This window comes from Etheostoma cragini, chromosome 22, assembly GCF_013103735.1.
Source record: "Etheostoma cragini isolate CJK2018 chromosome 22, CSU_Ecrag_1.0, whole genome shotgun sequence".
Taxonomy (NCBI): Eukaryota; Metazoa; Chordata; class Actinopteri; order Perciformes; family Percidae; genus Etheostoma; species Etheostoma cragini.
In genome coordinates, this window is record NC_048428.1 from 5,094,588 (window position 1) to 5,119,799 (window position 25,212).

The 25,212-nt window shown below is 40.6% G+C and overlaps 1 protein-coding gene across 1 annotated transcript in view; it reads right to left on the reverse strand.

Annotated features, from left to right (window-relative positions):
- Window positions 1-5,393: 5,393 nt before the first annotated feature.
- The window catches only part of si:dkey-225n22.4 (collagen alpha-1(XXI) chain), an 88,056-nt gene continuing 68,237 nt past the window's right edge, over window positions 5,394-25,212 (reverse strand). The window contains exons 23-31 of the mRNA XM_034862405.1: window positions 21,007-21,078; window positions 20,486-20,521; window positions 18,996-19,040; window positions 14,544-14,576; window positions 13,103-13,249; window positions 12,781-12,835; window positions 11,141-11,335; window positions 6,977-7,054; window positions 5,394-6,497 (exon numbers count right to left, since the gene is read on the reverse strand). Of these exons, the coding sequence (XP_034718296.1) occupies window positions 6,310-6,497; window positions 6,977-7,054; window positions 11,141-11,335; window positions 12,781-12,835; window positions 13,103-13,249; window positions 14,544-14,576; window positions 18,996-19,040; window positions 20,486-20,521; window positions 21,007-21,078 (849 nt within the window). The 3' untranslated portion in view covers window positions 5,394-6,309. The remainder of the gene's footprint in view (window positions 6,498-6,976; window positions 7,055-11,140; window positions 11,336-12,780; window positions 12,836-13,102; window positions 13,250-14,543; window positions 14,577-18,995; window positions 19,041-20,485; window positions 20,522-21,006; window positions 21,079-25,212) is intronic.

The window sequence follows — 25,212 nt, forward strand, 5'->3', positions numbered from 1 at the left end:
GATAGGACAGCTTGGTGAAGAAGGGGGAAGACATGCAGGAAACTGTCACAGGACAGAATTGAACCCTGGACCCAAAAGACTATGTACAGTAAATATGAGCCTGCTCTACACACAGAGCCAACCCAGTGACGAACATAGAGTCAAGTTTCAGAAATGCTGGATTTCCCATAGAGCAACATAAAAACCTCTTTCCTCAGACTCTTACTTGTTAAACTGCAATGTCTTTCAAACACCACGCCCCTTGTTTGTAAGACAGGTTTTCTGCTTTAAATGACCCTACTTCAAGTCGAGATATGGTACAGATCCAGCTCCAGCTGGGTTCTACATTTGACATAATATATCTCATTATACCCTTTTTGCCTCCTTAATGCTCACTCCTTTTAAAGTCCCCACCACTAGTTCTTACCACAAGCTTCCTGTTAAAATAAAAAGTCAAGTCTAAAACCAAGGTCACGATAACCCTAATGACATCATCACAAAATACATTATACAATTGCTTTCACAGACTATTACTCCTCGTGATGAATAAATAAAAGTGTACAGTAAGTGTAAAATACGTGTAATAATCCGTAAAAGTATGGATTGAATTTTAAAAAAACATAAACATAAAAAAAATCTAAAATGTCCCTAACCTTAACCAAGTTCTTTGAGTTTGTCTGAACATAACCATAAAAAAAGCATTAATCACATTTCAGCTATTAAAGAAAAACAAATGAAATACTTTTACAGTGACCAGAGTTTCCTGCAGATCTACTATATACTGTATAACAATGCAATTAGTTGTATATGAACATTGGTTAATTTAGGACAGGGTTGCCTGCTAATATTTCCAGTAGGTCAATGTTTTCATTTTAACATAAACAGTGTCTAAAATCTAACAGGTTGTCATGGCATTCATGCTCCTCTGAGGATCAAGCCATTTCATTCTCCATGAAGTTCTCTAGCAACACGCTCAGGCCAAAATATCAACTTTATAAACAACATAAGTTACAATGTAATATACATATTGCAATGACAATTCCTTAGCACATTCATCTATTGAGGACTCCATGCCTTTAGGCTAGCATCTAGGGCACATTTAGACTACTGGAAAATCTCTACGAATAGAAGAATCTTCAATGTTGCATCAAACTACTTCGTACTGAGCGATGTGATAAACAACTCAGCTTCTCTGTGCTGATGGCTATACCTTTAGACCTACTTTGTGTTAAGACTTTAATTTTAAATTACATAATGTTGCAAACTAAAAAAAGTCACCAGCTGTAAGGGAAAGGCATAGTATGGGAACATACAGGAAGTTGTGTGATATCTTTATGCAGTAAAATATTATCATAATTTAATAAAAGAATGCACAGAAAAAATTACAATTGTAATAAACAGTAGGATAGTCACTCTAAATCTTACCCTTCCAACAGGCCTGTTCTCTTGATGCACACCTGAATTCCTCCTACTCCTATGTGAATGACTTCATACACCATGATTTGCTACTTTTACAGCAGTGATAATTAGAAACCTGCCAAGCTTAAATTGACAAGTCCAAATTTACACTTTGAGAGCAACAAACAACAGTCTGAAAATTGGCATTCTGAATCTGGACCCCAGAGAGAGGTGCTAACCCATTTGTGACTCTACAAGGCATGTGGAAGGGTTCCAAGTATTTGACGTTTGCCTTATCAGTCCTAACCATACTTGGAATGTTAAGTCTCTCGTCCTGGGAAACTGGGACAAGAGAATTTATTGCGTAAACCAACCGATACTTTCTGTAAATGGTGATGGAAAAACATGAATAAAAAATAAACGTATCTTTTCACGCTCCTTGCAAACACACTGTTTCACTGCTTATTCCTGTAGGTGAATGTCTATAGCAGCTTATTGTTGCTAATTCTGGATCTTAAATAGCAGCTGTAATTGGCTCCATAGACCTGTTCCCACGGATGTGTCATTTCTCCACATAGCTCAACACACGACTCATGTGAATTCCTTTTGCTGAGTAAATTGACTTCAGATGAATCATAGAATGGAGACCATACTTTTAATTATCAACCAGATTAAAACATGATAACATCAAAATGCTAACATGAGCTCTGCAGGAGTCATTCAAAAGCATTGACAGATATTTGCAAAAATGAATCCAGCTAGTCACATGGTGGCCCTTTTATATAACTTCACAAAAGTAAACATGGTCAGACAAACAGTCAAACAGTGGGTCCAACAAAAAAAGGCTGCAAAACAATTAGGGAAAGTAGTTTCTAAGCTGAATAAGCCAAATACATAAACAAATATAACATTTTTGGAGAGTGAAACAGTACAGTTATCCAAGCAGCCAATCATACTGCACAGTGCAGCAACAGGCCAGCACCGGCCACCCGGTGAGATAAGGTTGGTGTCCAAAATTTCTGTTGAGCATGGCTTTCTTCAAAGAGCCTATTTTAGCCTTGTTGTTACATTTTGGTGTACCACAATGAGTGAGTCTCAAATTATAACCATGGCGAAAATACTTGAGTTTGTCCTCGTAAGAGAAATATTGCTTTCTAATGCAAATTATTCCTAATATTTCATACTCTGCTGTTTTTCTGTGAGTGATTATGTTACTGTCAATGAAACTCAACACTCTCAGCAGATGTTTCAAAGTAAAAGCCTCCCGGAAATGGGATGGGTTGTGTCCTTTAAGCCACTGGGAGGCTCTTTGTGTAAAACATCAGTGCAGGCAGTGTTGAGTTTCATTGACGGTAACTTAACAGTGATCAACGTAAAGTAAAGCGATTGGCAATAATTGAAGTGTTTTTGTGAGAAAGGAGAGACTTTGAGCAGCAGTGTGGTGTTTGTTGTTCTGATGTACTTAATGCTGTAAAATTAAATTAGACATGGATAAAATGTCCAGTTTGAGCAAAGTGTAAGCATTTTAATAAACAGGTAGGCTTCTTACTTAAATCATTTAAGACAAACTTGCAAAACTAGAAATAAAGGCCTGTCAATAATATAAGCCTGCTCAAATCTGCAGTTGAGGTAAATAAAGACCACTATTTGAGCATTACCTCTAATCCAGACACAGAAAAGCAGTGCTGAATAAATGTATATAACATTGGCAAACAAGAAAACAAATCTGATGTTACGTGGTTGAAAATAGACAATGACAAGATTCGTACAACCCTGGTGTCACAGTGATGGATTAGCATAACCCCTGGCGCTCCAAACACAATAGGTGAAATACTATATTTTCCCAACAGAAGGGATTACATGCAGGATGCACTAGAAGCAGACTGACAGTGAAAGAATGTACTGCAAACTAACAATGTGGTTGCAGTGAATTCAACCGTGAGTTTTCTCCTTTATTCAACTTTTTTTTTAGGTTCTTTGACTAAACAGCCAAGCCTAGATGTTAGCTAACTTTTCACAAGATAATCATCTAACAATGGTGTGTTTGGTTCTTTTATGGTGACACATTCCCATTCATTGTCAATGAGTGCTCTACACTTTTGACAATGTTTGTATCCACAATAATTTTTCTCAGGCAGATCTTCACTGATCAACACATTCTCACTCCCATCATATATTTATACATCTCATATATTATATATAAATGCACATCATCTAAATTTGTCGGGACTATTGGCGTCACTTTTGACGCAGTTAGGTTAAGGAAAAGATTGTGGATGGGCTTATAAAAGGAACGATTCCATGACACGCGGGCCAAAAGCAGGACAGCTGGGTTTGGGTAATGAAGAATGAGACAGTAGGGTTTAGGAAAAGAAGAATAGGACTGTTGGTTTTAGAAAGCGTGACACACGGGACACAAAACCATGGTCTCTGGGATGAAAGTCCTGTGTTTTTGACCCAACCACCCTCCCTACGTGGAAATTCTCACTTTAAAGGTCCCATGACATGGTGCTTTTTGGATGCTTTCACATAGACCTTAGTGGCCCCCTAATACTGTATCTGAAGTCTCTTTTATATAGACCTTAATGGTCCCCTACTACTGTATCTGAAGTCTCTTTTATATAGACCTTAGTGGTCCCCTAATACTGTATCTATAGACTCTTTTATATAGACCTTAGTAGTCCCCTAATACTGTATCTGTAGTGTCTTTTATATAGACCATAGTGGTCCCCCATCTAAAATCCCTTTCCCGAAATTCATCCCTGGTGCTGAATTACACCCACTAGAGCAAGGGTGGGGGATGGAAGGTGGGAATGTAGGTTTGACCAACTGCCACTTAGCTTGTGTGAAAGCCATGATGTCTCTCTCTCATGAGTGGACCAAATTCTCTGGATCAGAAGAGAACTGGGAGGCAACATTGCCTCCTATGACCTCATAAGGAGCAAGATTCCAGATCAGCCCATCTGAGCTTTCCTTTTCTCAAAGGCAGAGCAGGATACCCAGGGCTCGGTTTACACCTATCACCATTTCTAGGCACCGGGGGACCATAGGCAGGCTGGGGGAACTAATATTAATGTTAAAAACACCTAATAGTATATAATAATAATAATAGTATAAAAAATAATATATATAATATAATAATAAAGTCAAATTGTCATGCCATGGGACCTTTAATACTACTCACTACCACCTTTCGCTCTTAATACTGCAGTACGTCATCTTCAAGTGCTATGTAGCTGCTGCTCTGCCCAATGTAGTCTACACAAACACTGAAGGTTTTTATTTTGCATTGTATGGGACACTCAGAGCCACTGCCCAAGCGTCCGTACTTTAACATTTCGGAGTGAGAACAGGTTGCCGCTGGTGGTTGGTGAAGCCAAGGGACCCCAAATGTCAAGCACAGCATGTATGCTAATAAGTGGTGGAATGTAAATAAGTACATTTACTCAAGTATTGTACTTAAGTACAAATTTGAGGTACTTGTACTGTACTTCTACCTCACTATATTTCAGAGAGACATAGTGTTCTCTTTACCCCACTGCAATTTACTGACAGCCTTAGTTGCTGGTTACATTACACATTAAGATTGTTTTACGCAAAACACATGTACTTTATAAAATATGATTTTTTTTAAATTAAACTGCCCAACAATAGATAGGCCTACAAGTTCACACAGAATTAACAAAGCTGTTTGGATCGTTTCCAATGAGTTTTTTCTGCATTGAGTACTTTTACTTTTAATACTTTAAGTACATTTTCCTGATGAGACAAACATACTTTGACTTAAGTAAAATTTTGAATATAGGACTTTGACTTTTCCAAGACTATTTTTAAAAGCGTAGTTTCTGTTGCCCCCATGAGGAATTCTAAGTAATGATAACAACACTGTTGGCGCATCCACATGATAAAGCCTTCCATGATCACACAGCTACTAGTCGCCAAGTACACAGAAGATTAAAAAAACACGATGGACCCTTCAGAAGAGGTAATTTTCCTCCCTAGAGCGTCTGCGTAGGAAAGTCACCGGATGCCAGAATCTTCTGAACATTTACTGCCATACTGAGAAATACAGAGAGAGTTGTGTGGAGCTGACAGTCTTAATTAGCTTTGTAGATGTTCATTATTATCAAAAAGTTAAGAACGAAAGCTTTAAGTAAAAGATCTGAACACTATTTCAACCACTGGGGCTAATTATACCCTTCTGATAATATTATGCAGTTATATGCCTTTTTTATATGACTCATGGCCTGGAATAATTGAATAGGAGTTAATTAATTAAATAAGATTTGGTCCACATGAATTTTGTCCAGTTGTCAATAGGAGATCTCATTTCTTTTTTGCCACATTAGCCTCCATTAGGCTTTTTTAAATGCATTAGAACTCTTCTTTCTTTAAAATTCATTCCTATTTTATACATTTTGCTGAGAAGATATGTCTGTTTTCTGTGTATGCGTGTAGGGCTTAAAATGTGATGGGACTGCTGGTGATGTTAGCCTGTAAGCATCCTGTCTTGTTAGCATAGCCTTCAGTAACATTGACTCAAACATAGAGTAGCTCAGGTAAAAGAGGAGGTAGCTATTTTTTTAATGCCATTTCAAATCCCAGTTGTCTTACTATTTCCACAAAAACCAACACAACTCAGTTTAAAGTAGCTATGTTAGCCTGGTATCTTAGTAAACTAGGTCACTAGCCTGATGACCGTCTTTGCTCATGAATCCATCCATAATCACAAATCAATGCCCTGTCTTTTTCACCTAGGAAACTTTGAACTCAACTAACAGGGTTATTTCTGCCTCCACTGCAGCTGTTCTCCACACACACTTTGTCATAAAGGAGTCAACAGTCACACATCTCTGTATATCAGTGATACAGTAACTATCCTTGAAACACTTTGGTGTGTTCAACAGCAACCTCTCCCACTCTTTTATGTCATCAGACGTTGGGTCCTTTGCTGTAATGTTCTCTGACGTTGTACATCTGATAACACATGGACATATCACAAACCCCTGGAAGCCCTGGGTTGCCCCGTTTACCAGGATGTCCTGGTGGTCCCGGTTTTCCAGGAATTCCCTGGTTTCCTGGATGGCCGATTCCATCAAAGCCACGAGGACCCTGAATTCCTACAGAGACAAAAAAAAGACAAAAAATTATAATAAAATAAGTTAGAACACAGCTGTTACAGGTATTTCTGCCTCATTTATGCCCAGAACGGTCCATAAAAATGTGATCATAGTTCTTGTTCTATGGACTATAAATAGCACACCTAGGTTCATAAATTACATTGTCTCATGAATTAATAAGCTATTATAGCTTCCAGAGAAATACAGCACTCACTATCTGTTACTTGCCCTCACATCTCCCTCACCCCACCTACCAAGCTGTCACTAAAAGTACTCGCTGAAAATGTACTACCAACAGGGTCCACGCACATATTTATTTGTTAAAAATGTAACACTACAAGCAGCCTTGATGCATTTTTGTTAAAAATGCACAGGTCTGAAAGGCCAGATGTCAGAACACCGTGGTTAGGTTGTTGAAATGGGTGAAGACGTTTAAAAAACACAAAAAAAACAGGCTGCTAAATAGGCTTTTTACATACCTGGCTGTCCAGGGGCCCCTGGAGGTCCATGGTAACCTTCTCCTTTGCTGCCTTTGAGCCCTCTCGGTCCTGTGTCACCTGGGGACATAATATGTCTGCTTTAAAAAATAGCATTAAAGCTTTTATAAATTAGCTGTCGGATTTAGAGCTGCAGGGGCTATGTTCATTCTAAAGCACCTGTGTCCAGTCTGTCTGTTGAACAGGCTGCAGGCTTTCATTGCAAGTTAACTCTTCAGCTTTTTATCTTGCCAATTCTGATCTTTCTTTTTTGACAATCTGGATATATTTAATTAATTAAGGCACTTTATAGCGTTTTGGGTACCATTTATCTACAGTAGCTTCAGTGCAGAGTCCATATGGCCAAAATGAAGCATTAGAAAGGATTTCAACAGGTTTAGTTTAACATCGCTATTTAAATCAACTAAAGGAAAGTACAGCTTTGGGAGTCTTTGCTGTAGATTTAAGAAGTGTGAAACCATAAATGGTAGAAAATTCTCTGCAGGATATAAAGTAACAAGACTAAGGTTGTTTTTACACCTGTAGTTTGTTTGATTTGGTCCAAATCAGTTAGTGAGTTAGTAAACTCAGTTTGGCTTCACACCTGGAAAAATCCAAGTGTACCAAATTGCGTCATTACAAAACAGGCAGAAACGTCCAGCCCTCTTATTGGTCGGGTATGTCTGAGGGTAGGAGCAAGAAAGTAAATACAGAAAGAAGGTCCTGTGTTCTGGTCTAATTGTCAAACTAACTAATTTCATTCAAAATGATCAGACAAAGTTTTGCAAGAGACATTAATTCATCTTCTCTGGAAAAAGAGACTTGGCTCTGCTCTGCCAGCAGCTGTCTCTTTATTTAGCAGCAGCTTGTTAGACCACGGAGATACGAGTGATGGATGGCAAGCTTGACTATTGTCTATTTCTGTGATAGAAACACTGTAAGCTGCTATAGTTTGCTGCTCTGCCTCATCACAGATTTATCAACAGTTGATGTGGTTTGATCAGGGCCTGAAGTTAACTTTTTGACCATCTGCCACTTTTTTTTACCTCTTAAAGGTGAAAAAACGGAATTGCTGTGTCTCTATGATCCTATCCTGTCTTATTCATGGTAGCCTAGTCGTGGACGTTGCGCCGTCATCCCGTGCCCGCCTTAATAATCCAGCATGAAGGCATGATTTTCTATCCTACACATTCATACAGTTTGATAAAGTACTTATTGGACTTTAACTGATCATTGAACCTACAATAATGTAGCTGTCCTCAGTTTAGGTCCTCCTGTACATCTCCTCTGCGGTTTTTCCTGCATCCACCATGTGTGATCAGTGTGCACTTATGTGAGCGGGAGAAAAGAGCAGCAGCCCTGCCCGTTGAAGTGAGCCGACAGGATTAAAACAGCAGCAAGTTTCAGCAACGAAACCGTTCCAGCGTGCATTGAAGTTGAAATGTGTCCATGTTGGCAGGATGTCTTTCGCTGTACATTTTGCTGGTAAATGTGAGATGTTCAAGTCACACACATCTCACATGTTTCCTCAGATCAGGGAGATTCCAAAATCATGGTAGCAGCTGTCGCCATGGCCCCGCTACACGTTCCGTTCTGCGACGCCACGTTACATCCTGCCACGATATGCGGTACCCAGCTATGTCCTGCAGTGCCCTGCTATGCCACAAGCTACTACAAAGAACTATTACAAACTACTATTTTTTTTGGGACTGTTATTGCCACTCTTTATTCTAACCCCAACCGGTTGTCAGACACCGCCTACCGAGAGCCTGGGTCTGTCCGAGGTTTCTTCCCAAAAGGAAGTTTTTCCTCGCCACTGTTGCACTGTTGCTAGCTCTGGAGGAAACTACTAGAACTCTTGGGTCCTTGTAAATTCTGGAGTGTGGTCTAGACCTCCTTTATCTGTATAGTGTCTTGAGATAACTCTTGTTATGAATTGATACTATAAATAAAATTGAATTGAATTGAATTGAATCTCGTCTTCATATCAGAAACAAGGAAATTAATTTGACCCGTTCTGGCTCCTGCTTGGTCAGTGGGACTGCTGGGATTGTCAACCCGGCTCAATCAATGTCTTCCAGTGTTGCGGGCCCCTGATTGGTCCGGACCTTAAGAAACTGCGTACCGTGCTTACTGATAGTTATGGGTCTGAATCACTCAATTCTCATTGGCTACCTGCCAATATGACAGTGTTATCCGCCAATTGCAAAATTCACCCGCATTTCAGGCCCTGGGTTAGAGCACAGATCATGTTCTCACCACAAACAAACCGGTTCAGTTTCTGGTCCACTTCACCTCTGATGGGGCCTCAGGACTACAATGCAAATGCAAAAGGGTGTTGTGTTGATGCAACAGAGTTAAAAATGTATTGTATTGTTATGTATGATTTCACCAAAATGAAACAGAGTTGTTTAATAGTAGTGAATGGGTGCTGATCTTCTGCGTGTGCAGTAGTCTCGCGTTGCTTCCTTATCCAATCAGAGAGGCTGTATACTTTTGATCTGGTAGGTTTAGTGTACAAAGTACTCCACCCAGTTTTCAAAAAGTAAATTGGTGTTTAAGTTGATGATTTCATTGTATATCATGTGTTATATTATTTCCTTCCACTGTAACGATCATACTCTACCATTTTGACAGAAAGTTTGTTAATGGTGTCTGCATACTGAGGTTAAAGTGGCTAGCTGAAAGCCTGAAGGCAATGTTTTGATTTATTTTCCAAAAGAATATAGAAGGAAGAAAAATTCTACATTTTGGCTTTGTTACCCTGATGCTTGACCACCATTACATTCCCAACGAACAGCCCTCCTCCCGAGGACGTCTTACAACGGTCCCTTTGGAGTGTTCACATATGCACAAAAAATGCTGACTTATAGGTATGAGTTCTTTTGAAGGGCTGAATTGGACCAACTGTAAAACCCCTAAGAGTCTACCACCATAATAGCAGCCTTGTGAGGCTGAACTTGGGCACAGTGGTTTGTTAATAATAATAAGCTAAATACTAATGTCAGCATGCTAACATGCCCAAAATGATAAAGCTAATATGTTGATGTTTAGCATGTTTACCATGTTCCCCATCTTAATTTAGCATGTAAGCATGATGGGAATGTCATTTGGTTTTGTTGTGTAATTGTTAAGTAATGAACATTTTTAAATACTGATAAGGGCTCTGGATGACTTTCCCAAAGGGATTACAATTCGAAGATGAATACCTGTACTAAATCTCATGGTAAGAGACCTTTCACTAAAATTCTGGATCCCTAATTCATATGGATTCATCCTCTGGGGACCATGAATGTCTGTACAAAGGTGTGCCAATCCATACCACTAGATGCTGATGTATTTTACTGAATAAGTGAAAACCTTGATCTGCTGTTGGCACTACAGGAAAAATCAGTGTATTACCAAGGTCAGAAGGGTTTATCTTTTGGGCCGAGGGGTTTCAGGGCTAGAAACCTCTATAGCCAGCAGGCTGCTGTTAGTATGGTGCCACTTCCTGCCGCAAAAGAATTTGAACTTAAATCTGTTTATTGAGTGGCTCATAAGAACCAAATCACATTGAAAAGTTTAATGGGGTCTACTGTTGTACTTCCATACAGCTGATGACTTGCAAAATCTGATTAAATGAATTCTAATAAAACTCTCGTCTCCAAGTCCAGCTTTTAGTCTTTTCAGCCAAGCCTGGAACTTGTTGATGTGAAAATAGTGTACAGCAGTGGAGTCGTACAGTTTGGCATCTTTCACAGCTGATTAGCCACTTCATCTTGAAGGGGTAATAAATCATAGACAGCTCATTGAGGTGGGTTTGCATTCAGTATTTGTTGTCTTTTGCTCTGCTGACTTTCACTGATGTTCACTTGTTTAATGATCTTGTTTTATGGGGTACAGTGAACATCAACATATCCAATTTGTTAGCTGTTGACACTGTTTTGATTTTAATCGTTGATGAAAGCAACAGTAAATTTTGTCCTAGCTCTTCTTCATGAAATTGTGTTGTTATTTATTGCCTTGTTTTCATCAGAGTAATAAAACTGATTGAAAGATATTTGTCACCGTCTTATACGGAGCGTCAGACACCACTGGCTTAACAAGGAGCATTGAACATCGATGACATAAATCGTAAGTCATAACGTATTGATTGTTCCCTTAAAAGAGGAAGGGTCATATCACCTTTGAGGCCTGCAGGGCCCTGCATTCCAGAAGGTCCTGGGTAACCGGGGGTGCCACTCCTGCCAGGGTAACCTGGAGTGCCCATAGAGCCTTTGGGTCCTGGGGCTCCTGGCTCACCTGCGGGTCCCTTCATGCTCTGGCATGGTTCACACCTAGCTGGGGGGGCCAGGGTCTGGAGTAGTGCCGGGAGTTGATCTGCAGTGCACAGCCAGAATGTGCTGAGTAATCCATGTGGATATAAAATGTTATGTCAAAATTGATTCATACAAGAGTCTGACCACATAATACTGTAGGCCTAGTCTGGCTCAACAAGGTACATGTTGGAATAGAGCCTGATATCCGTTCCCTCCACTCTTGTAATATCCGATATCTGGGCTTGGTGCCATCCCCACGATGGTTGGGATTGATTTAAGAAAGACAAACAAACCAGAATGTTTTCTCCTATGTAAGAATAAATAGGTGGTGTAGCGTGACATTACTCCAGCGCTGAAACAGTGCTGTGGAGGTCTGGCAATGTGAGACTACTGTAAATATAATCACCCTTTGCCAGACTATCCACACATTGCAGAGCAGAGGAGGGTCTGGATAGTCCACACAGCATTCTGGGATGGGAGAAAAACATGCCCTGGTTTATTGGCATGTATTTAAACCAAGTGTACCTTGTAAGGTACATCCTATACACATAGTTGGGCATTGGGCAGCCTGTGTACTCCATCCAGCCTTTTGCATCATAATGTAAATGATATTTCTTAAACCCAATTGAGATCTCCCTAAATAGAAATTCCAACTTAACTGAATACAAGGACCCTAAATAAAGTGAATTTAAGATGTAGGTTTACATGCCCCAAAGCATTTAATTACAATATAACTTGCGCAAAGTGATTCCACTCGCTGTGATGCATCTAATTTGCTGGAAATATAACATAAGAAAAGTAGGGCCACAAACCCATTTTGTTTTGTTACCAGCAAGTTTTAGTCCTTCCCGGAAAAAACGTCAGCTAATGTTACACCTATGTGGGGCAAACATGCACAGAATGATTGGGCATTAATATTTTCCTATTGAGCAGGTTATCAAAGGTTTACACCACCCCTGTCAACCCGATTGTTGAAAGTATTTTTGACTGGGCCTGTTCAGGCCAGTCTCTTCCAATTGAATTGGTTACATGAGACATTTTCTATGCTGAGTAGGCTATTATTTTGATAAGTGGAATATTAGGGTCTATGTAAATGCAGCCACTGTTGGGAGTAGCTATGATTAATGGATAAAGGTGAGGGAAGCAAGGAGGCATGTTGAAATAGAAAGAGCTCATAGTTTGCTTGATTTGCTTTGGGCTGAGGCCAAAGACTGTGGAATGTACCCACTTAATGACTTTCACATTCTTGTCAATAATGTTAAAAAAGAATAATACCCATTATATGTTGGGTCTTTAACGTTGTGCTACTTTTTACCAAGAGTTCACCAATTTCCTCAGTTTGACCTGGTGTGTTGTAATCAGTACAAATCAACCAAAAGAATTACGTGAAATGTGCAACTCTAGATCTGAGATAACTGTTGGTGTGTTGGTGTGTGCTGGGAGTGAATTTTGGACTTTTGTACCAGACTTCCACAAAGTGACATAAAAAGAAATACAGGTACTTACTACGCAGAACATCAGTGCAGAGCTTTAGAAGATGTTCATCTGAGGGAGGCTTGCCCTGCAACACACAGTTAAACTTTGATTCAGCTGAATCCACTGTGGGACTGAGATTGAGTGTGTGTGGAGATTTCCAGGACCTTCTCAATGCTCCACTCTCTGTCTTCACATAGACCACACACACTGACAGCAACTCTCCCATTCCTCCCAAACATAACTCCCCCAATCCAGGCAGGAAATCACTGACTGTTTCTTTCAGCCCATATTTCTTCCTTTTCTCCTTTTTTTGTATATCCCAGAGGACAGCGTCAGGAGGAGGTATACTCACAGGTTTCCCAGGATATCCTGGTTGGCCTGGTTGGCCTGGAAACCCGTCATGACCAGGAAATCCCCTGGGTCCAACAGCACCCATGTGGCCCATGTCCCCTTTCTTTCCTTCAGGCCCCCTGTGGCCTACGTCACCTATCACTCCTGTCTGAAGGAGCAGGAGGGAGGACAGAAAGGTTTAGTTTACAAAAGAAAAAAGGTGAAATTAAGACTTATTTTGTAATATATCATCTCATGAGTAAAAATTAATCGACTGTTCTCTGAACAATGTCCATCAACACTGCCCAAACATTGCTTAACAACCATAACTAGGCTGGTGTGTTCTTTATTTCCATGTCTTCTACGTGGATCATCATGAGTTTCTGTACAAGGCTTGTAACATAGCCAAATGCGTACTAAACCCTTGTGTTGTCCACCCTGGTCAAAAATGGACAATACTTTGAAATTTTTGTCCCTTTTTGGGACTTTTTTTCACTAGTTTTGCACTAATTTTAGGAATTTGTGGTAAATTACCCTACTTTTTATAGAATTATACCCAATATTTGAGTTAAAAAGCAGAAATTATAAATTATTTTGACTACTAGTTAAGATCAGAGTATAGATGAGTTTTGTCAGGAATTAAAGGAATCAATTGTATTTGCAAAGAGCGCTGTATGGAATCCAATCCATTTTTTGTGGTAATTTGGTTAAAAAGAAACCCATATTTCAGATAAAGACATTTTTTTTTTTTCGGGTCGATTTTGACCGGAGGACAAAAGGAGGGTTAAGACTCATACTACAGGGGTCTCGTTTCAGCTAGAAACATTGAAACACTGTATGAAGATAAGTTAGCTTAATTAGCTAGATAGCTATAGCTGACCACATCTGCCTGCGGCAGTCGTTCTTTTTTGCTGGCAAAAATCAACGGTCTCCAGCTAGAAATGAGAAGCTGCCTTTTTCGACCTGTCTGGAAACAAGCACCCATTGTTTAAAAATTGAGTATTTGAAGTAGTAAGTCTTCCACCTGATCTTTGCAAACTGCATGTGCCATGTGAGAGTGGGTAGGTTGACAGGTGTAATTGATACAATTATATTTTTCATTCCAAAGTTTTCTAGTCTGTCATAGTTTTTTTTGTTACTGATCAAAAATCATGCTAATACAGTGTGAACTCGTGTCAAAAGATATCCTACAAATGTTAAAGCATTTGCACAACTGAGGGAGGCTATATCTCCATGAATTGGGATTCTGCAGACAGTACAGTAAGTGTTTGATATTTCAGATGTGTGTGCCTTTAGAAAACAGGGCTTTTGTTATGTATATTTTTGCCCAGGGGGGCAGGATTGGAGGTATTGGCTCTGTAAGCCTTCTATAGCAGCCATGCAGGCTTGACAGGGCTTCTCACTGTGGTGCAGAATAAGACAGAATGGATTATATCTAATACCACAAGTCTAATTCGACAAACCTCTCCTTTCCTTCCCCTGGGTCCCACTTCACCCTGACGGAAGAAAGAAAAGAGAACGGGGTGGGTGGGGAGGAAAAGAGAAGAGGGAGAAATAGAGAGATACAGTTACAAACTTCAGCTTACATATCAAAGGCTGAGTTAGCATGTCAGAGGAGCTATACTTTCTGCTCTGCATTGCTGATGCAGAACCATTCTCTTTTCTTTTAAAACCAGTGGCTTATAAAACATTTTGGATTGTTTATTGTAATGCATTCCTTAAAGTGCTAAAAATAAGACTGGATGTGTTCTGCTTCCCTTTAAATACTTCCACTTTTTCATCCACACGTTCCTCTTTACTGGTAAGTTATTTTAGCAATAGTGCTATAGGAAACACTAAGCCATCGGTCCCTCATTCTGCTTCAAGGAAGTTTTGTCAAAAAAACACATGATCATTGGCAATACTTGTCAAAGAATATTATTGCCTACAGCACGCTGCTCTGCCCATAGCATGCTTAAAGGCCCCGATTGCACATGCAGATTCAGACACTGGACATACAAAAGGATGCCATTTATTGGGAATTAGAACATGATTCCACCACCCCTCAATAGTCAAAAATGCAGAAGAAGCTTAACAAAGGTTCAGTGTAATGTAACTTTCCAATGAAGCACACAGTCTTCTACTTCATCCACCTATTCAAAGGAAGTTAAAGAAAAGAAGAAGAAAAAGCTAGGGGAAAAACGTAGATTTTCTTGTGCTTCAGCTTCCCAATTCTCTATATATTTTAAGGAGCAACTAGGGCTTGAGTGACCAAAACGATGCAAGGAAAAACCCCAATAGTGGAAACATCCCACACCTACTAGCCCTTTGGAACTCAGTGGGTAAGTTACATGGTGGGTTGTTAATTGATGTATATTTAGTTATCGTAAAATGCTTGAATATCTTTTTTGGCTATCAGCAATAATCTGTCCAATATTCAACATAGACTAAGTTCGGAGATGGATGGAGACACGGCATGCGGGAGGATGACGGTGGGAGGCTGCGGCGGCGGTTCTTAAGGGCCTGGAAACTCGTTTTCCTCAATTTAGGTTTGTTCTAACATGGGCCCACGGGCAGCTTGTGTTAGAGAAGAATGAAAAGAACAAAGGATTGTCGGATGGGTGTGGCAGTTAGTATTCAAGCAAGTCATCAGAGTGCATTCTTTTAATGTGTAGAATGTGTCAGAGCACCCCCTTCTCACAGCAGGATATTGGTGAGACTCTCCTTTGCTTTTGTTTCAGTGTCCTTTGATCAGTGTCTTTAGATGTATATTAGACTTTCTAGTTGTGTTCACAAGTTCCTGACTCTCCAGGACTATGCCAGTATAAGCAGTCATAAAGTGGAATTCCTGTCCTGGGGTTGTGACTAAGTTCAACTAGGAGTCTTACCAGTGTCCAGTTATGGTTGACTTCAGAAACTCAGCAAACATAATTTAAACCTATTCACGCTGCAATGCTCCACATAAACAGCTTCCCAAGCTTTAGGCTCATGGGATGGCCTTCCTCTTTGGGTCACATGGACCCACACTGTGAAGTTGAATATCCACACTGATCACCAACAGCAGCAATTGTAGCAAATTGTTGTGCCTAAGTGTTCCCAGAGGCCTTATATCTCTTTGTCGGCCCAATTTCCCCTTTTGTGCCTTTAGTTGCTCTGTCATACTATTCAAGATGTAGCACTTTTCCCTTCAGTATCACTTTCCTGTGATTATCTGCAACCTCCTGTCTACACAGGTAGCATGTCAGGATTGGATCTGTGAAATTTGCCCTGTGCCAAAACTTAAGCGTGATAATGGGTGAGTCTGAATTTTTCTGTATATCATTAGAATGAACTGCCAACCTTGACATTTTAGACAGCATGGATGCTAAATCCTAGAGATGCTCAAATATGCTTGAATACTATTATCTTCAGTTCCAATACAACTGAGCAAACTCAATCTGCTGATGAGATTGCATTGCCATCTAACATCGCAAAATATGAGCCCACAGATGCAGCTCTGTTACAAAGATGTTTCAATCTGTAATTATCTCTTAGCAACGCTCCCATTGTAGTCTACGGGCCTTTGCAAAAAACAACAGAGTTATGCACTGTAATCTGAACGACATGTTACTTTCCAGTAGAAGACAAGTGGTAATGACAAGGGAAACCAGGAAAACAGAACACACCCTTTCCCGAACTGCATTACATTTCAGCATTGACAAACTTGTGATTCACTGATGTATTTAGCCTCAAGAGTGAGTCACAAGGAGGATGGGCTGCTCTCAACCCTGTGTGTGAACATTAAGCTGCATACTGAGAAATACAATCGTTTAATCTGCCTCAAGTGTCACACACAGGACTACACAACTCTGTCTCCTCATGACGCAATATCACTACTTCTGTGTGAAAACACACACACACACACACACACACACACCTCACTGGATTTACTGTCTAAACCCCATCTAGGGACGAGTAGATCGATGCCTCAGTAATCAATACTTATTGATCAATTCTTAAATGTTACTCATTTGGCATCATTCCTGTCTGAAACGTGTAAATTACCAAGCTTGGCTTGAAAGCTGGAAATTGCAGATCACAGATCGATTCATACCATTATGTTTGCTCATTACCAATTATTGATGAGGATGGTAGTCTCAACGTGGATGAACACGTTGAATCAATTATGCAATTTTGCTTCTCTCTCCTTATGAAGCCTTATCTTACTAAGACTCCTAAGAACTTTTCTTTCTCGTCTTTTTACAAGTTTACCCCTCTAATACCCTTTGCTAGAAAGCATGTCAGAAAACATTTTTACATGTCACGATGGGAAAAGCACAAATAAATAGTTAATAAAATCAATGATGAATTCCATTTAGCTGCATCAGTTTCAGGGTCCTGGTTTTGTTCAAGCTGGCTAACCATCATGCTAACATCAACGTTACCTACTACCATGTGTACCCTTAGTGTTAACTGGCATGACACTCTGTTGTATCTAAAGTCTGTTTCGGAGCAACAGAGAGCAGCGCAGACATGTAAGTCTGTGTTGAGAGAGAGAGCTTTATCAGCCTACGTTAATAAACAGTAAAAAGGTATTTTACGCTATTATTATGGTTAAACTTTGCATTATATCCGTGCTTGCATTTGCTTTCCCTACCCGGTCTCACACCAATTCGTGAAATGGTCACGTTATCATGATTGATTTGTGTACAGGTCACCATTTTTCGAAAGAATTTTTCACAAACTGCCATGACACTGGGCTGCTCTGGAGGACGCAAAAACAGGGAAAATAAAAACACACCACGCTGACAACAACAACAGGACAGACCGCCACACATGGGACACTATCCCGGGATGCAGGGACACGATCCACAGTCTCTGTGGCACACAACAACGGGCAATGAAAAGCCACACGCTGGCCAAAACGGGACATGATCCCCGGTATCCGGGGTGAAAGTCCTGTTGTTTGACCAATCCACCACCCCGACCAACCTCCTTGCACGGATTTTAAATACTTCTCGCTACCATGATCATTCTGTGATCATGAAATACGTTACTTTAAAATTCGTAATCAACACACCAAAACAACAACAATAACGTGTCAATAGATTAAATAACATGACCATTTCAAAAACTGCCATGAGACTGGGCTCCGAACCGTGAGTGTCGATCCGTACGGACCACGGATCATCTTTGGTTTGCTACACCCCTAGTCTTTGCATTAAGCCAATGATCTGTACCGTGACACTATGATCCTCATATGGTAGTTGAGAGGTTGAGTCTAAACACCAAAGCGAGCTGAAGATTTGCCATGAGGGCAAAGAGACTCTGGAACAACTCTCCTAAACAGATTAGCTCACTTTAGTCAGTAAACTCGTTCTGTGTCCCTGCTGAAAGTTTACTTTATCAGAATAATTGTACTTGATTTTATATTACATTACTGTCTGGATCTTTCTTGCTGTTTTATTCCCTCATTTCTTATTTTATCTCTTCTCATTTAGTCAGTTTTAGTTTTGTATTGAATTGTTTGCTTGCACTGTTTTCTGTTCAGTCTTTTATTGCATTTTTATGTGTTTTATATGCTGCCTGATTTTAATCGGGTGAAGTACCTTGTAAAGTCACTTTTAGAGAGGTGTTATATTGGTAGAGTTCGTTATTATCATATTTATTTTGTGATAAAGTCGTTGTGCTGACTTATATCAGGGGATTTATGATATTAACTACAGACAGACTTTACAAAAAATGAAAAATCAAGTTGTAAATACAAATTAGCTCAATGTAAGTGAGGACTGGCCAACATATTCTTCCTTATCCTTGTGTCCTTGCAGGGACATGTATTCTTTATAACTGCACACAGACACACATACACACATTGTTACAACCCAGACTCCCCATTAAACCCATAGAAACATGAGCTTCACTGCCACCCAGTGGAAGTAGTATGACTCTTCACTCACAGGTACACCAGGAGTCCCTGGATCTCCATCTCTGCCTGGCTCCCCCTGCAAAGAGATACATCATGATTAACTGACTGTTTGAATGTGTGTGTGTGTTGATGTGTGTGTGTGTGTGTGTGTGTCTTTTTGAGTGTGTGTGTGCGCCCAAAGGTGAGATTGAATGTGTGCAACGGGTGTGGCAATTTAGGTGTGTGTGTTTCTGTTACTGTGTGCTGGTCCATGTCTTCATTCTGTGTGTGTGTGTGTGTGTGTGTGCGCGCGTGAGAGAGAGAGAGAGAAAGACAGTGGAGAAAAGGTCATGATTACCACTAGCAGCCAATAAGAGAAACCCACGGAGAGAGGGGATAGGAATTGGCTAGTGGTGACCTTTTACAAACCTGACTTTTTTTCTCATGTGTGGCTGTGCTCTCTGTACTCGGCTCCTCTGGGCTCTTAAACTCTTTTCCATTTGTTCACATAAAGGGAAACAACTCAATCAGAGTATTCATCACCTGCTTTGATTGTTCAATTTGTGACTGATGCTGTGTTTACATTGGTAAAAGTACAACAGGACAGCTTCTTGTTGCCCATTGTGACAATGAAAAACCAAAAGATAAATAATAATGAGAGAATATATTAAATCAAAATTGTGGCTATGTGACTGTATCAGTGCTGATACAGTGTATCAGTGTTGATAACACTGCTATTAATTATTGCTTTAATTTGGCTTCTTACATTCACACTAGCAGAAGATGTTGGAGCCTACTCCAACATGCCTAAGCCTAATTAGGCCTAACACTTAGAGGCTGATGGATATTAGTGCTACTTAAAGAGCAACTTGCAGGTTGACCTTTTTCTTAAATTCATACTTGACTTTTCCTGGACATGATTATTGGAAAAGATGATGCAGGATTTTATGTGTTTTACAAGATACAGTGGAAGGTCATAGCGATACAGGACCAAGTCTGTCGTGTTCACCATCCCCAATGAAATGAAATGATAATTCATGTAACATTGTTATTAAGTGTTACCAAAAAATGGACCCATTTCTAACTAGTTTTGTCATAACACTGAAAAAGATTCCAGTTCCAGCAGCACATCCCACATTCCAGCTTCAACAGTTTCCGCCTGTTGTGCTCGCATCAGCTGGTCAGTGTGCTTTACAAACATTGGGTTGACGCAGTGTTCTATAAAGTACGCAATAGTACAAGTCTTGAATTTAATTTAGTCAGGTCTAAAAATGGTTTTAGCATTGTTTGTTTCCAGAAACGTTGGCCACAGAAAGAAAAAGTATTGAGTTGTACCTTGCAGAGCAGAGCAAAGGCTGTCTATCAGCAGTGATTGTTAGAGTGCACGTCTGAGATTAGTGTGAACACTGGCTTGATGCCAAAATTGATTGCGGTTTGATTCATTCTCAATTCATTTTTATTTTTTAAAACAGGAATCGTGTGACTGAACTATTGCCTGTGCATTTGACTTTCCAGTAATAGTGTGAAGAAAAAGTACAATACCTGGTGTCCTTTAGAGCCCGCCTCACCTCTATCCCCCTAAAAATACACATTAGAACATTAAAAAAGTACTGTAATTTCCGGTTTATGTAATGCTGCCCTCATCATAACAAAAACCATCATGAGCATTGCTGTCCTGTTGATAACATATGGTAGACCTACTGTACAAAAGGAAATCAAATGCAACATGTTAAACAGATCGTATCATCGGATTAGGATTGTTTGCATTTATGAGCCTGGGCATGCTGCTTTGGAAGTGTGAGGGACAACCTTTAGCACCATTAAAGTTAATCATGTCATCTAAGCAAAAAATAAATAATACATTAACACAGCATTATTAGCATTATGTTAAGTTGTCAACATTTATGCAGTACAGTAAATGTGATCCTGACAGAAAAAGCTATAAATTATTCATTAAGTGTCGCCTCTGTTGCCAACTGTAGACTGCATTATGTCCAAACAAAACCATCCAGGTCATTGTTTTTAATTGGTTCGTATATGCCATTTTATGAATTGATTCTCACCTTGTGACCTTTGAACCCCGGCATCCCCATGGCCCCCGGCGGCCCAGGAAAACCTGACTCTCCTCTTGAGCCCTGCAGAGGTGAAATGTTACTGTTGTCTGGAAATCAATGGCTGGCATTTAAGAAAAGACAAGGTTCATATGTTGTGATATTCCCTTAAAACTGGCCATTTATATCACTCTAGAAAACAATTGTAACCACCCTGTCTTTGTTTGTAATCCAAAAAGGGAGCAGAAAAAAAGGATATTTAAAACTTAACACTGTCGCTTAGCAAATAATAAAGTGTAGCTAGTAGTGGTAATAGTAGTGGAACTGGTTGGTAGAATGAGAACAAATAGACAATGGTAGCAGAGAGTGTATTTGGAGTGTCAGATACAGCAACGTAGGGACACAGCTAGTGAGAGGAAAAAGAAAACCTCTGCTGATCCCTACACCTTATACTTTGTTTTGAAGTGACTCAGGAGTTACTGGAGTGTTTCTGACTGGGACGTAAACTTATGTGCTTTCTTGCTGAGAGATAAATAAGAAGATTTATACCAATGTGCATCAGCTATGGAGCTAGAACACAACTGCGATTACACTAGTTTAGCATTAAGACCAGAAAGCTCTGGTGAAGGCTCTGTCTAAAGCCTTTTTGTAGGACTGATAAATATAGTATCACTGTATTAGGAATGATGGACATAAGATGGGTGTCTCACTGGGGTGTCTGTCAGAATACAAATGAGTTGATGCAATTCAATCCAGAACTCTACTTAAAGTGTTACAGGACAGCAAGGCATAACACAAGAGGGTACACTGGTATGTAATGGTTATATGTGTATGTGGCTATCTATGTGTAGGTGATTAGAAATATATTCATCTTTATGCATGTAAGTGTATGTGTGGTCGGAAATTAACAAGAACAAACAAAAAGAAATAACATGAATGTTAATTCCCATTATCAAATTACCTGCATCATTTACATTAATACAGAATAAACAGACATTTCTGTACTATAGTGACTAATTCTAATGGCACAACAGTATTTACCAGTGAAATGCAATACAACAGTGCCACCTAGTGGCCCACTGAATTAACATTAGACTTGCCGAAAGGGCTCTGGAATTTGCCACTAATGTGGCCACTAATCTAATAACAAATGCGCCACATCTTACACATAGCATACATCGTCAGGAACAGGTCTATTAAGGCAAAAATAATGACTAAATTCTATTAGTTCAGATATAACAAGGTTACAGTTTTAGTAGATACCAACATTAATCACAAACTCACTTTTCAGTAACGACGGACACATCACACACACAGCTGTTCTCCTTCTCGCTCCGCTGCGTATCTATCTTGAGGTAACAGCTGGAAATGTAAATACTGATTCATGCACACAGGCATGGTCTTTCCAACAAAGCCACCCCAATTTTTTTGTCCAAGTTTGTGCCATGGCAAGGCCACCTACAGTCCATCTCAATCATTGGGGATCATCGTCTTGGTCTTGGACCTAAGGTAGCACAATCAGGCAGGTGATAGTTCGGGTGTAAACTCTTTATCTGCACTTCAACAGTCCTCACTCGGCCATCAGGGCCAGGAAAAACCTTGGTCACCTTTCCTATTGGCTATAATGAGCAAGGCACATTGTGGTTGATCAGCATCACTACTGTACTGACCTCGACGTCTGGAGAAGGATTCTGCCAGTTCCCTTTGGTCTGCAGCCCAAACAGGTAATGTTTGATGAATGCTGTCCAGAACCTGTTTGCCAACACCTGGGAATGTCTCCATCTCCTCTTGCCCGACAGTTCAGATTCCGGATAAACAACTTGGGGTAATGAGCCATCCGGCCGCACCATCAGAAGGCAACTAGGCATTATAGGATCAGGAGCTGTCAGGTTTGTAGAAACATATCCAAGAGGCTTATAGAGTTTAGAATGGCCTCAATCTCCATAAGGACATTCCTGAGGACTTCTTCGGTGACAGAGTCTGATCCAAGCGTACTGTAAAGTGCTGTCTTAAGTGAGTGGATCTCTCTCTCCCTAAAATGTGGGGCCGCAGGAGGGTTGAAATAGAAACTGATCTGCTGCTTGGCAAGGTTTTGTTTCGGTCAGAGCTATGTTGCTTGTAGGCCTCTTAAAGTTCAGTTTCTCCCCCACAGAAGTTAGTACCTTGGTCAGAGTATAACTCTGCAGGCTTACCACGGCATGCAATGAACCTTGCAATGAAGCGGCATTCTCAATATATCCGTCGGTGTTTTCGCAAAGACTCTCTGCCTCTTAGGATCCAGAATTTCTGGGATCCAGGACAAAGGTGTACACTGTGGAAGGGTCAAGATCCTCAATGTGTCTTAAGCAACCTCCAACTCGGATGAGCTGGGTAGACTTGTCAAACTCAGGAGAGAGGCAAATTAATGGGCTGTTAGGATGAGCCGGTTTGGCTTGTTTCAGGAGTTGGTAGTCTTCAGGAAAACCACCCATCTTGGCCTCTTCTCAGCACTAGAAGCTCTGCTTTATTGGAAGGTGCTTGCAGGGGGAGGACCTGTCAGATGAGCGGCCCAATAAGCCAGTTACGGTTTTCTCCAAGCAAATCCTTGAGGCTCTTTCCTCTGGTTAAATCATCTGCAGGGTTCCTGGAGTCTACATATCTCCATGACTTCAAATCAGTCAACTCCTTATTCTCTGCCACCCTAGTACCCACAAAGTGGCAGGACTAGGATTGCAACCAATAGTATGGTACCTTTATTGTCAGCATGATCTCTTTCAAGAGAAGTTTCCCCAGCTATGCTCCAGTGAACAACGCACATAGCTCTAGTCAGGGCACTGATTTTTGTTTCCATGGGACAACACGGGAGCTGGCAATGAGAAAGGCTACATGTACAGTACATCAACACCCAAAGCTGTTGAATGGTGGTATGCTACAGACCTGTAGGCTTTCTCTGAGGCATCAGAGAAGAAATGGACATCATGTGTCATCTGAAGTACCTAAGGTTGGCTTCCAAGTCTCTCCAGGCTTGCAGGAGGTATTCAGGATCCCAGTCCCAATATTTGTCTCAAAGCTATTGGACGATCACCTTTGAACTGGTTGTGAAAGGTAGGAGGACACACAAGGGGCCATATTAGGTTGCCAACACCCAATAGATGTTTTTCATTGTAGAAGCACTGTACAAGAGAAGTCGATGTTGAAAGCCTAGTGCACCGGATTCGCAATACCAGCTCAGGCTCAATGTGGATTCTTTTTCTACAGCTTTGTCCTGGGAAAGCCATTGCTCCAGTTTGGCGGATCGGACAACTGAAGGCAGGTGACTAACAACTTCTGTCTCATTGCTGGCCCATTGCAGGATGTTGAAACCTCCAGATGCTAGAAGGTCCCGTAACTTGTTGAGCAGGTGCCGTGATTCCTGCGCATGTGTAAATCTCTGTAGACAGTTGTCTACATAAAAGCACTTCTCCACGGAGAACATCACATCTTCCTCTGGTGTGCCGTACATGGCAGCAACCACTCATTGAGATTGAGACCTTAATACTAGAAAGAGCAGTTGAAGACTATATGATCTTTACCATTGTGATTGACCATATGGTGTGGAATGTACCAACTCTCTTCAGTAGTAGAAGTCTCAGGGGAAAGTTTGACAACAGCATTGACAGTCAGCAGCTTCTCACTGTGCAGCCTGATGTGAACGCGCGCAACGTCAACAGCGATGATTGGCCTGGTGATGCACTGAGTAAGATAATGGTCATGTTTGTTGCAGTATGGGCAGAAGGCTTATAATACTGCTTGCTTCTTTGCTGATTGTGGTGGCTTAGAAGAGGCTGCTACATTGATCTGATTCTCCACAACCTCATTAGTCCTATGCAGTATGGTGGTTTAACAAGCTGTTGATTTGACCTTATGCTTCCGATATTGTCTTTGCCCTTATCTCTGCTGCTGTTTATGCTTGTCTGTGATTCAGAGCTTTGACACCATGCTTCAATGGAGCCACTCTAAAAGATCAACAAGAGTTTACACAGTCCCAGGACGGTGACCAATCTGTCGACGGAACTCTGACCTCATCTCTGCTGCTAACTTACTCAAAAGTCGCTCCAGATGTGACCCACATCTAAGTGTTGGGCATGCCTACAAGACGTTTTAATTGCAAAGCAAATCTTTCGAAAGCCTCTGTGTCTCCCCGCCGAATATCTGAGGAATCCATCACCTGAGCTATCTTATTGAGAGGCTGGCCATACC